Source organism: Trichoplax adhaerens, genomic scaffold (genome assembly GCF_000150275.1).
Source record: "Trichoplax adhaerens TRIADscaffold_1 genomic scaffold, whole genome shotgun sequence".
Classification (NCBI taxonomy): domain Eukaryota; kingdom Metazoa; phylum Placozoa; class Uniplacotomia; order Trichoplacea; family Trichoplacidae; genus Trichoplax; species Trichoplax adhaerens.
The window spans coordinates 12,429,928-12,444,413 of NW_002060943.1; the positions used below are offsets into that span (position 1 = coordinate 12,429,928).

The window sequence follows — 14,486 nt, forward strand, 5'->3', positions numbered from 1 at the left end:
AGAAAGACGAAATGGATCTTATTTTGACATCCAAGTTAAAATTAATTCTAGTTTAATACAGGAATAATCAATGATCTCACTCATGAAAAGAACGAGACATGCTTTCCTTCTTCTAGTAAGATTTACCATATCCTAAAGGAAGACGAAACTGATCTTATTCAACTAAAATGCTTCAATTTTAATTTAATATGAGGAGTGATCAGTAAGCTCGCTCATGAAAAGAACGGCATTACTTTAGTTAAATCGTTTAAAAATGCAAGAACTTCAAATATTAAAGATTTAACCGGGGTATCATTATCTTTTGAAATTAATCTCCAAAAGTTTTCTTTCAGATATCTCGTCCACATCTTATAGTCGTTATGTCTTAATTACTGTCATTAAATCATCAATGATATCATTAATCAATCAAGCTAATTACAACGACACCGGTGATCTAATATTAATATTTTCCAATTTTTTTTGCCATTTACCCAATCTTTTCCTATTTCATATAAGATTCTATCGACTGTGGCAAGAACCAATTAAGGCTATGAAAAATTTTTCTTTAATTACATTTTATTTGCTATCGTCATCGTATTTATAATAGGGGAATAACATTATGTAATTATTTTGTCTTCATCAAAGTCGGTAGTCCTATATATAGCTGCCTGGAGTAAAATCGATTTGCTGTCTATCAGAGAATAAACCTATACATTAGCCGACGAAAGTCGATAATGTTTCTTCATGGATCTGAATTTTGTTGATGACAGTGTATAGCAATAAGAGGATATCGATATTATGAAGTAGATCATATATACCAACTAAGTTACTGTATTTTTAGCATCGTGCTTAAACAATAATCCGAAACTAGTCAACTAGTTTACGCGATCATTAAATATCCACTTACTTCAACAGAAGTTACACAATTTCGTTCGAGTATTCACTAATACCGGTGTGGAAGATTAATTTAGAAGTACTGCCGTTGGACTGGTAATGATTGGGATTAGATATTTAGTTGTCTTAGTAGACGTAGCTAGATCTTCAATTTCGCTAGTATGTCTGCTCATATCACGGCAAAATATGGAGAAGAAATAATATAGGGGTAGTGCATGTCATTTAATGTCCAGTTACTGTAGTAGATGATGCTCAATTTTACTAGCAAATTACCCAATGTCTTTGTAAAATAGCGACCTGAATGTCGGTAATTTCGTTCTCATTGAATAAGCGATGCAGCCCTTAAGATTGGTAAACCTTAAACTAGCAATTCAGTTAGGATGTTCTCCAATAGTATGATAAAACATAGATCTAGGAGTAGTTGAATAGCTATTTGTTGGCATAAGATATCCAATCAAGCATAGCAGGAGGTGCTACATCATAAATTGAGTTAGTTTGCCTGTTTAAGATCATCACAGGATTTTAATCAGTCTAATGCTAATAAAGTTTGCATTTTCTGCTTTAATCTGCTCTCCTTGACGATCAATTTTCCTTATGCGCTCGGTTAAGAGGATTGTTTAGAATGAAATCGGTCAACAGCAGTTGAATATCCTCTATCAACCAGTCTGTTAATGAGCTCTTGTTGTTGGCCATCGCAGACATTAGAGTTTATATTAATCTTCCTCAACAATCGCATCGCTGCCTTTCCAATTAATTATATAATTATTGGAATGTTTATTTCGCTCTATACGCGTACGAAGGCAATATTATACTCAATACTTTACATAATTTTCCTTTCCTTACGACTTCGTAGCGGCATCTTTGGTCTATAAAAAGGGACAATCATTACGTATTTATTCTTCTGTTTTCATCAGCAAATCGATGCGGAAGAGTAGATTAGTGCTATTTTAAAACTTTTTAAAACAGGGTAAAACAATTAGCTAATATATCTTTATTATCTTACGATATTCTACGTCATATTTTTAATTATATCCCTTCCCTTACAACTACATTACAGCGTTTCATAATGCATAAAATAGGATACGCAGTCGTTGCTTACTCCTCAATTTTTATCAGAAATACGTTACGGAAGTAATAGATTAGCACTGATGCAAACTTTATGAATCCGATAAAATAATCAAATAACATTGTTTTAATTGTCTCAGCGATCAATGAAGAAAGTAAAGGTCTAAGCTATTAATTTAATCGTTTAGAACTACTCCGATATTGCATATACTGTATATATTAATTTGTTTTCGATATCTACCTATCCAATCACATCTTATCAAAGTTATCACTTGCTGTAATGTTAGATGGAGTAATATCGCGTTATGCTGTAATTGATTTCGCAAACAACACTAATAAGAACTATCCTGACAAAGTATATTTACTCCTGGTTGGGTTATTAGATGGCCAAAGCATTGTTCTTCATCAAAGACCCTTTGATGAAGAATATTCTTACCAATCATCAGCTATTTAAAATTTTGGCCTTGATTGTTTCAGTAGGATGCTGTTGCCTTCATGTTGTTGATAAGGAAGTAGTTCATTATTAGATTGCAAAACATGGACATTTCCTATAGGAGTTGCAGTGAGTCTATATCGTTCTGACATTTGAGGTCAATGGAATTGGATAGAGAACTGTTATAAAAACCTTGTTGTTATTAGTTAATTAACTTTCGTAGTTGATGCGATAGCTGATGGTGGCCGCATGCTGTTTAAGGATGATAGAAACAATATGATGAATGTTTAAGATATGACGATGATGATCTATTGCAGACCTTATTTCGCGATAGATTAATTATCGTAGTCATTTATGAATTTATTCTGGTTGTCGTCATCAACAGCTTGTATAGGAGAATAGTAGCAACATAAACATACGCCCTGCCGTTCGATATAACTTCTTCAGTCTCATATTAAATTATCCCAGATATCAATCATAATTGCCCATATCTTACAGTGCAGCTTGATACATTATAGTCACAGTATTCTGACTGACATTATGCTTAAAATTATAGCTGCGATTTCGTCGATATTTACAGCAAATTTTTACACTTTTAATGACTAAATTGCATCAAGGTTGTCTACTATCTTTATCTCTGTCAATCATTAATTTTGATTCTGTTGATAAAAATCAAATTACAATAATAGTGAATAATTGTAAAATCCGCCAAAATAATGGTTCTCAGAGAATTAAAATTTCGACTTCGGCCCCCACCAACTATCTATCTATTGCCACGGTCCTTTCCTGTATCCAGGTTAAGCGATGGCATCTTCGATTATCTTATTAGTTTAAGTCATATACTTTTAGCTTTTCTTGAGCTGCTATTTTATCCTATCTCTAATAATATATTTCATTAACTTATCAATATAATCGTTGTGATAGTACTTCATTTAGCTTTTATTTTAATTTCTTTGTCAGCAATTGAAATTACTATTATATGTCATACCGCCGTACTACAATTAAAATAGATACTAAAGAACGAAATATCTGATCAATATTATCGTCTTGATAAGGCTTAATTTGCCTGAATTCGATTCACAATAGGGAATTTGAATGACTACCATATATTATACTATCGTACTACAATTGAAATAGATACTAAATGGAAACTGAATAATAAAATAGCTGAACAGTATTATCATTGTGATAAGGCTTAATTTAGCCTAAATGAGATTAATGATAGGGAATTAGGATCACTTGCATAAGGGTTTATCGTGCTACTACAGTTAAATCACTTTACTTAAAAGTCAATAAATATTTCCATTACAAGAATACAAGGTTGGCATAATGTATGACGATTATACTGTATTCGCATTCGATGTATGCAAATCTTATATAGTATCGGAAATTTATTGTGTACAACAATTAAACTGTTTCCACAATAATAGGCCGAAATAAGTTACTATTGATCAAAATTGATTTCGTCACGAAAAGATTTATATTTGTTTATTGCTCTGTATATTAGTAATATTCGTAAGCTTCATATTCTCTTAACTATAAATCACTTATAAGTTAAATTGTTGATATTATTAATGGTTAATTAATATTTCTCTTTAACCTTAATTAGACGGCAAGAACGGGTTAAAAGTTACAACCAGCTGCTCATTTTTTCCATCAAGATAAATCAAATATTAGCGTTTGAATTCATTAATCTTCATTCATCTTAACCTAGAACATTATTGAGACAAAGGACAAAAAGCTATTACCAAATAATAGGCGTTATCCTAAAATCAAGAATTGATAGCTCAGGTAAATCAGACCTTGTATTACCTCGAGACAAAATAGGTAATCTCACTTAATGTTGCAAAGAATTATTGAGAAAATTAGTACTCGGTAGCACCTATTTTCCAAATCAATTATTAAATTGTCTATCAATCATTTTCGAATTAGTACTGACCCTTACTCCACCTCCCTGCTTTGGATTTGTTTATCCAAACAAGCTAAAATCACCAAGGTGTCTGGAAATATTGTTTAAAATAGTCGAAAGCGTCAACATTATCTACCCAGAATTCAAAGGCTATTTACACTAAAGTCTTTCAATACTAGCCGTCAACCTTGGCAGTAATATCTGTCATTCATTGTATTTCACGTTGTTGGGCCGTAAAATTTTCCAAGCAAGAAAAGATAAAAAGACTTTATAAAGATCCTAAAGTTAATTCTACTGACATCCTCTGGTAAATTTCAACTCATTTTTCGGCTGATCAATTCCATCGAAATCATCTAATTGCCAGAAGATGAATTTTAATGCGACTACTTCTAGAACTAGTCCTCCTATAATAAACTGTTCACTGCCTAATGCTCCTAAGAATGTTATTATGGTAGCAGGACCTCAAGAACCAGATCGAATTGCCTTAATCGTCTTATATTTTGTTATCTTTACTATTGGCTTTGTTGGCAATTCCTTGGTTTGCTTTATTATCCTGACTAAAAGGGTAGCCATTACAACAACAACTATTTTCCTATGTAATTTAGCCTTTATCGATTTAATCTTACTTTTATCACTAGTACCGATGAAAGTGGCTCGCCAATTTACACTAGGTTATATCTTAGGAACAGCATTATGCAAAATTGAAGGCTATCTAGGAACGGTTTGTTTAGCTAATGCATCCCTAACTTTAGTGGTCATGGGAGTGGATAAATATATTGCTATTGCTAAACCATTCAAAAGGCATTACTTTCGTAAACGATGGGCAATTGCTATCGTCTGCATCATCTGGATATTAACGTCCTTGGTTATGATGGTGCCATTAATTAATAATGCTGTGGAGTATTTCTATTATCAGCCAGCTGCAACATGCATCGGTTTCTGCTATTCCTACTGGAATTCATTAGTTGCAGCCCGTATTTATTACGTTTTTGTTCTATCCTTTGATTTCATCTGTCCATCTTTGATGATAATTTATTTCTATTCTACCATCGCCATCTATGTTATTAAGACAAAACGTATGCATCGCTATGGCTTAGTCAAGAAATTCTATTCTAGGCGGAAAAGGCAAATCTTGAAAATGCTAATTGCGGTGGTGGCTGCTTTTTATGTCTGTTGGACACCTTACAGTATCTTAACCCTCTTACGGGTCTTTCGTACAATTAATATAAATACTGTGCCTTATTTACGACAACTGAGTAATTATTTCCTCCTGCTAACATTTTGTAGTGCTGCTATTAATCCAATTATTTATGGTTTATATCATGAAAACTTTAAAGCAAGTATGAAATTAATGTATAGCGCATCAACTCGAACTCATTCCTATACCATTTCTCGTACTCGAACAATCAGTCGTACGTCGACGGCTGGCAGTTTTAATGCACGAAATGCGGAAAGGCAAAAAAGTATTATGCGCCATAAATTGGCTGTCTTGCGGGCTAATTCTAACCAGCAATCAGAAGTAGCTAAAGTTTAATAACTACTCGGCAATAGTAATTGTACGACTAGTAATTAATACGGATATCTCTCGAAATTAATCTTCATATGTAAATAGGATATTCTGAAAGATTTAATGGAAGCAATATCTATTCTATTAAATGATAACAGATTGTATTTGTATATCTAGTAACCTTTCAAAAAGCGTTATTATTACTAAACTAAAGTAGTTTAAGATAATAAAAGTTGATTGTTAGATCATGGCAATTCAATATTGATATATATTTTCACTATTATATCGGATTTGCTGGCCATTCTTACCAGTAAATAGAATCATGACATTTGATAATGTATTCGTTATCGTATTTTTCAGATAGTTGCTTCCAGTTTTAAATTATCTTATTTATAATCATTAAATGCATCGCCTTTGTTGACGAGATAATTGTGGGCATTTGTCACTATGATAAATTGTAAAAGTACTATCAAGCCGGCAATAATAAACTAAAGTTAGCACCAATTTGCACTTTAGTTTGATAATATAATATTGTTAATGGTTTATTCATCCAACACTATCCTATATAATAACTCACAATTGAGAATAACATATCTGTTTCCTCCAAGGGGTGATTTTTTCTAATTTGTTGGGTGTCAGCTCTCAGTTAGAATATACTGTAATAACAACTTGGATTAGTTTGATTGATGAATCCTGTATTCCATTGGATGTATCCTTTAGAAGGATGCCTGTATAGATGTCATTGCACGTATACATATAAAAGTGAATATAAATTTTGTTGAAAAATTGAATTAGTTATTCATTAGTCTAATGTCGTGACTAATTTATCATTATTATGAAAACTATACTTTGCATCAAATATGCCTCTAGCTGCTATTAATTTCTCATCTATCGATGAATATTTGCTGTCTTACTTTACTTTCTCAATTGACAATGTTGAATTAATTGTCATGTAAAGTAATCATTTTTCCATGCAAAGTCTTATTACTGCTGAAAGTATTAGCCATTAAAAATAACATTACAAAATAATAAATCAATTGTAGATGTGCATTAATTTATATAAGGTAGTTCAATTGAAAAAGTTGCTTGGCTGCAAGAAATGAAAACTGGATTTATCGATTTATCTTTATCATTATTTGTAAATAAATAGCAACTTTTACTCGAAGTATCGATAGATATATTAGCGAATATAAGATCAATACAAAGAAAAGATTATCTTATCCTTAATAATTTTACATATTTCAAAACATATAGATAGTTTACTCCGCTTATAAAGGTGTGAATGGAAGCATTTGTTCGTATCAAGTTATATTGGGTATTAAACGGCAAAGATCATGAATAAAGATAGAGTTGACTTAACCGAGTCGATCTTAATTTGAAGACTTTTGGCATTAATTTTAATATTGCCTAGGCAAGATTTAGTCATGATTCGATTCTAGTCGGGCTCAGTTACCATATGATATAATCGCTTACTAGGATAGTTAAACCCTGCATTATTAAATACTTTATTCGTTGCATACTTATCAGGGATACAATAAATGTAAATTTACACAATTTTATAAATACAGAAGAATCGTTTGTTATTCACCTTTATTCTGGAAATCTTGAGGCATTTTAATATAGTTGACTAAAAGAAAGTTCTAAATTTGACGTTATTTCAGTGCTGATTCTACCAGCTAGGTATATCAATCCCACCCTGTTAACATAGTGCTATTTTTATATTCCTTCCATTAGTTTCAAAACATTACGGGATTCATGAATAATTGATAATAAAGCTTAGCGGAAGGCTGTAAACCTAGCTAGGAAGCTTAGAAATTTAATATTTTACTGCTTAAACAAACACACTAGCCAGTTAAAATTACCAGTCAAGATCCATGTAAGATTTTACTGCAAAATGATAGCTGGTATCTTTGAATAGTACTTTAAAGCAGCTACTTAGAAGAATCCAACTTATTTAATTCGTCTTTTTCTTAGCGCATAACAATGATATCAATGAATTAGAAGTCAGGTCTAATTAGGATACGTATATTAAGTTTGAATGATTGGGGTATTTGATCTCGCAGTGTCTAAATTCTGTATTGACCATAATTACAATTAATTCATAAACCAGCGTTGATAATATTCTTGATAAAATACGCACATGATATCGATTTCTTGCATAGTTTTCCGTACCAGTAAAAATATTTAATACAGGATGAAAAAGATTTTGTGGGTGTATTTAATAGCGGCCTATATGAACTGCAATATCGTACTATGAATTACTAGAAAGTAAGCTTTTTACTAGCAGCCAGTACTACAGAGTGCAAACACCAACCTATCGGTTTCTTTAGTTGAAATTGTGATGTTCTGTAGCAATTAGCGAATAGCCAAGTGCTGTCAATGTCTTGTTCAAACCGTTGGCATTTCCCTTACTTTTCCTTGCAGCGAATACAAACGATCGACAACAACCAATCGTTGCACTGCCAGTTAGGTTAAAAAAGCGGCATTTATACGGGCATTTTTGCCATTGCTTCGAGGAGTTCGCTGCGATAAATAGGTCTTATTTGTACTAAAACATACGCTATTATTTAGCTAGGTTTCCATCAAGCTGTCTTATAATTATTGATTGACGATTGCTCGGTGACTTCGAGTATGAAAAAATAAGGAAGCTGGTTTATCGAATACTTTCATTTCTTTCATGAACCAAGTGATAGATAACTTGATATACTCGTATACCTTACATAAGCCTTCAATGCGGCATATCTACAAGTATATCTATAGACTATTGTTACAATTTTCCATTGTAACTAGAAAACTGGTCTTAATCACTATCTTTACTAGTACTCGTGTTCCCAACTAACTTACGGTTCTATCGTAGTTGAACTCATTCTCAACTACACAAATAAACTACTAATGAGTAATAGGTTTAAATACTTCAATTTATTAACGTTAATCTTAATCGTAAAATGTACCAAAGACAAACGTGAGAATATCCTTAGCAATAATAGTCAAGTGATCCTGCAAGTGACTAAATGGAACTGAGCAGCTAAGCTAGTGCTCGGCTTTTATAGTCTCGGCCTACGCCGATGGTGTACTTGTGAATATGCTTGACATAGCGTCTTACACTGTATAGCAGCATACATATCCTAGTATAAGGTGTTATTAATTAATGTTTACTGACTAAGCGTGTTAGCTCCGACACGTCAACAGAATTGAACTTTCTGATACCTTGGCAATAACAAGTACTTATTAATAAACATTAATATCTAATAAGCTACTGGAGCAAACAACAATTTAAATGAGATATTTTAATTAACATAGCAATAAAATGGTAGATCTTCCGGTTGGTTTAGAGATTTACGAATGTTGGATGATATACTGTAAAACGAATAAAGTAGAATTGATAATTTCACCATACTTACTTTAACGTTGACTAGATTACTGCAATGGTGTGAAACGAAAACGTACGTGTTACAGCTAGAAATGCTGAAAAAGCCTACATTCTCCTCATAATGATTCTGCCTTCCTCTTTTTAATTAATCTTGAAAATTATTGTCGAGAATCTCTTCTATGTTCACTAAATATCGTTTATTGTTGGACCTCGGTGAGAAAATAGACGCATCTTGATTACTGTATAGCATTCTATCTACAATTTTGACTCTATTGATACCAGGATAAGCATTTTCTTGCAGTACTTTAATCAATCGTCATAATTTGCAGCAATTATAACCATCAAATATGGACAAACCCGCAAGACACCATTTCGCTTGTTGCAAACGGCATCAATAAAGGCGAACAAGCTGAACACTACTTAAGACTAGCGACCTTCATTTGCAGTTTTTTTGCGCCCCGATCCCGAGAAGTTTCAAGCAGAAAATGAAATTTTACTCTATCTCGAAGACCGACTTACTCAAACTATTGTCTAAATGCTGGTATACACTCCAGTACGCCAATTCATGATGCCTGAGTCCGCTCGAACACCAAAATTGATATCCTGCCAGGGACTGCTTAATTCCTTTTTTCATAGTTTCCATAATAAATACCTTAATTGTAATTCAGCAGTACATTCATACCCAAATCTAGTCCCTAACTCTATCGAAAACATGCAATAGAGGAAAAGGAGGAAGAGCGATTGATATTTGAATTGGTACGTAGTATAAATTACTAATACTAGCAGCATAAACTCTAAATGCATATGTAGAATATTATTCCTGTACGGCAGACAGTAAAGAGCGAGGAGTATTTGCCGAAGGTCGTCTGAAAATATAAACACTCCATTGCATACTGTAGATTACGATATCATGCTTTATTATTTTAATAATATCATTACGGCTCCTGGCAATATATTTATTGCATATACTGTAATTGACGATATCGATCTACGCGAATTACAGAAAAAGTAGCAAAATTTTAATATTGGCGCTCGATAGTGCGTATTTGTTTCATATAGTAATTGAAAAGCTATTCATACATCAACAGTTAGCTGCTCACTCACACGAAAGGAACTGTCAACTTATTATTCAATAATTAAGTGATTGCCATATAGATATAGCCCGAACCTTATTGCAAATGATGTAAATTGCTTGCTTTACTTTCTATTTTCAGTCAATGAGGTCATAGGTATCATTTAATGGTGTCAATAAACAATATGCATACTTTTATTCAATTTTATCTTTATCATAGCATCCAGTAGCAAAATTCTTTGGCAAATACTGATATAAAACTAGCATTGAATGCGTGTCTACTAGAGGCAATGTACTGCATAAGTTTCTATTGGGATAGCACGTTGCATATGCTGTTGTACCATAAAATGAATTCGCTTTCATTGCACGCAGAACGCTCTACAGTTCAGTATGATTTTCAATATTTCCAATCATATCGTCTGTTCTGATGCTGCGTGTCTAGTTATACAAGATTTAAGTTAACTTATGATTGATTCAATTTTAATCCTTGTGACAGTACGAGAGTAGACGTCGAATCAATCATGAAGAGGCTAATTAAAGATGAGGGAAATGGTACAACTCAAGTGACGCTCTATAGGGCTAAAAACATAATATTGTATAAATGAATGGATAGAACTATAATTACTGGACAATTGAAATCTAAATTGATTGTTTTTATGAAATCTTTTATGCCTACTAAATCAATTACTGTACATCTAAATACGATATATATATCTAAAAGATAACTGTAGAAGATGTCAATACCGAGTAATAAAACGTATTATAAGCTCATATATGATGTTAAGTTATAACGACATGACTATGTTGGTTTTCAAGCACATCAGAATAGTAAAATTCTTCATGATTGTAGTAAAGCACAGCAGATATGTCGGGTGTAAAGATGAGATATGGCAATGACACCAAGCAGAGTTAGCTAAGTTAGTATTGTATTTATTACAACTAAATCCATGTATTGTAGATGTACACGGACGATAGCCAGCAAGCAAGTATTAATTCGTCAACGGAATGCTTTCGGGAATACGGTATGACAGTAATGTCAGGCTTTACTGTCATTCATCCCTATGCGATTTTCTTTCAACTCATTTACACAAGCTGATGTCGGAAAAGCATATGCAGAGTCCTTACACACAGTAAAAGACATTAACATTTATAATTTGGAGTATTTGAGCTCCGATTCAAACATGTCCAATTTTAAGGAATGGAGGACTTCCGGTGATAAATTAGCTTTGGCTAATTGTTTCTCACCGAATTGAATTGCAGATTTAAGGAGCTGGTCGCCCGGTATGGCCAAATCTACAAATTTACTTTTGACTGCTTCATCGGCGGTGAATCGTTTGCCAAGGTATACAATATCTCGTAGAACATTTTTATCGCTAATTCTGTACCTAGAAAGGGTTCAACAGGATTGTTCAATCGATTTGAAAGAATAAATCGTTCAAGTTATGCGATATTCATCAGGCTAAATCAATACCAGTCTGCCATTCCATAAAATAAGCGTGTCAATCATGAACACAGCCAATCTGGCTTTACTGTTCTAACTAAGGCATGACTTGATGATGATTAGGCCTGATATTGGATATTGAGAGTAGAACGTTGCAAAAAGAGTTACTGCTGAAGATGCCTTACCTATAAATTTGAGTCCAAAACGGAGGAAATGTCATCTTTAGATGTATTTCAGGTAAACAAAACCAGCCTCTCTCCTTTCTCATAATACGATAGTCATGAGCAAGAAATAACAGTCCTCCACCAGCAAAGCAATGTCCTGCAATTTGGAAGATTCATTACACCGAAATAAGCATGTTTATATCGTGGTATGAAAACAGGATATTGTCAACAATTGAAAATTCAATCTATCATATTTCAACATCAAATGTGTATTGACTGCCAGTATTGCAGACGATTCTTTGACCAATAGACTCATATTATATGCTGTCTGTTTCTTACGTAAACGAACCGTTAGCAGCAGCAATTGTCGGCAATTTGAATGTCAAGATCCTAGCTAGTAAATTGTTTAATGTAAACCGAAGTTCAGTCATTCGCTGGGCAGTCTGATCTTTTAACCAATCGAGATCCAGGCCATTTGAATAATATTTGCCAGTTCCAGTGGTTATTAAGACCTTGGCATCATCATTTCTAGCTCAACAACGATAAAAAAAAAGGGTTATTGGTTTAAAAAGAAAACGATCCTATCAAGAATGCTGTCTCCATTTGCATATCGCGATCTTGCATGCTCCTCCATTGAAAATGGATTGCATAGTTAACGATCAACCATGAGATCCACCCCAGAGTCAATAATAAAGTAACTGCAATCCGATGAAATTGATCATGTACTACTGCATCAAGTGGGCACACCTCTAGTATCACCTGTGGATGATACCCTACTCGTCTATTGAAGTGTTTCAAATCATTGGACCCGTTGTGGTCCAGACCGGGCCCACAGCTGATCCTGTAGCTGTTTGTTTATTGAAGTCAAAGTCACTTACTTTTCAACTTCGTCCAGAGCAGCGTGGAATTGCTTTACGAAATCATCATTAATACGATTTTCTCCAGCATCCATAACTATGATGGAACAGGAACCCTCATATTCCACCCGAATATTGACTTTTGCCTTCATGTTGGACTCGTTGAACGCACGATGATCGATTTGAACAGCCGCGACCACGTAACCAACGATGGTTCAGTCACCAAGTGCTGACTGACAAGGATATCGTGTTACCCTCGACCGATGACCCCTATTAAGCGCTTGACCTGCCGTAACGACGACCGCAAAAGCAAGTTGAAACGTTACCAGTGATACCGTGACGTACCACGGCTTGTACCAGATCAGTTGTTGCTTTACTATCAAGATTTCAGTACAGTACAGTACAGTACAGTACTGTACATACTGTACGTATCGATAAGGGTACAGTACTGTATTACAAGCCTGCGTAATGTACTGTACAGTACACTGTACTGTAAGTCACGTTTCCGGATCGGTTACAGACGTTTCTTGGGCGTGGCGAGCCCTAGATTATGGTTGGATACTGTTCAGTGTTCAGCCATAGCCCGTCATGAAGACTTTCAATTTGAAAGGCATTTACTCGGAATAGGATAAAGTTGCATGCATACAGATCATGACAACCTTGAGCAATGGGTACTCGATGTTTTTTAATTAATTTCGACTGTATTATTGAGTTTTTTATTTTTGGGGGAAATTTCAAATACCAACCATCAGTCACTGTTACGTTGTACAGTACGATCGATGCAACTAGTATACGAGCCATGCTGAAATAGCGGTCTTCCAGGTTACGGCTATAGCCCGAATTTCGGCTATGATGCATAATAGCTGGCTAAAGACTGAATCAAGACTACATATATACTTTAAGCAAAATAATTTGCTAATGAGCAATGAAACAAGCTTCATTGATATATAGGTCACGGTACTAAATGAAGTATTTAGCATGCAATCGATGAGAAAAGAAGTCAAGTTATCCCTCGTCCTGCTAATCTTGCCTTACACTGGACAACATGCTATTAGGACAGTATACTGCTCCATACCAACGTTCAGGTTTCTACTATAGTCCATTACAGTACTGCACGCTTTGCACTCGCCGAACCATCACATGATGCAATTAGTCATGCGCAGAGACAACAACGACCTTGTCCATTTTCTCAGCACCGTCGTACGGCCATCTTGAAAACCACTAGGCTCCTCACAAAAGGTAATACTAAACTCCTATCATTATAATTCAAATCTTCGTTGAGTTTATGATTCTTTGCTGGATCAGTAGTAAATGATAGAAAGGAATAAATACATTGCACTGTCGTTGAGCTAGTTCATGATAGAGTAGGAATGTTGAAAGTGACATTGTTGTCAGGCTCTTGATGGTCTTCATGCATTTTTTGGGGGCAGTACAGTAGTAGAAAAATGTTTGCGCGTTTGACCGGAATGGTAACCAACCACTTTCGTGGTATATGGCCCCATCTCAAGCCGTTGAGAACAATCTTGTTTGGCTTTGCTGTCTCTGGCTATATGATTAGTAAAATTCCACAGACTGGTAGGTTTACAATCTTTGCACTTTGACAATTTTTCAAATACGCATATGTTCTGCTAAGGCCAGCCGCCATGTTGTCTTCATGACGCTCATGACAACAGGCTGGTGCAGCTAAGTTTGTTTCATAAAGTTAACTGCTAATCTACTTATCCTCAACTTAGCATTGACGTGTCGTGCTATAAGATATTATTGCTGGAGATATGTAACTTACATCCTAACCCAA

General features: G+C 34.3%; 2 protein-coding genes across 2 annotated transcripts; one reads left to right on the forward strand and one right to left on the reverse strand.

Moving 5' to 3' along the window:
- Nucleotides 1-4,728: 4,728 nt before the first annotated feature.
- On the forward strand, nt 4,729-5,814 carry TRIADDRAFT_18299 (uncharacterized protein; the record flags this gene model as incomplete). The annotated part of the gene is made up of 1 exon (XM_002108324.1): nt 4,729-5,814. One exon carries the CDS (start codon nt 4,729-4,731, stop codon nt 5,812-5,814), a length of 1,086 nt encoding a protein of 361 aa, XP_002108360.1.
- Nucleotides 5,815-11,376: 5,562 nt separating this feature from the next.
- On the reverse strand, nt 11,377-12,843 carry TRIADDRAFT_52755 (uncharacterized protein; the record flags this gene model as incomplete). Its single annotated transcript, XM_002109049.1, has 4 exons — nt 11,377-11,614; nt 11,856-11,991; nt 12,184-12,362; nt 12,713-12,843. 4 exons carry the CDS (start codon nt 12,841-12,843, stop codon nt 11,377-11,379), a joined length of 684 nt encoding a protein of 227 aa, XP_002109085.1.
- Between the last annotated feature and the right edge of the window lie 1,643 nt (nt 12,844-14,486).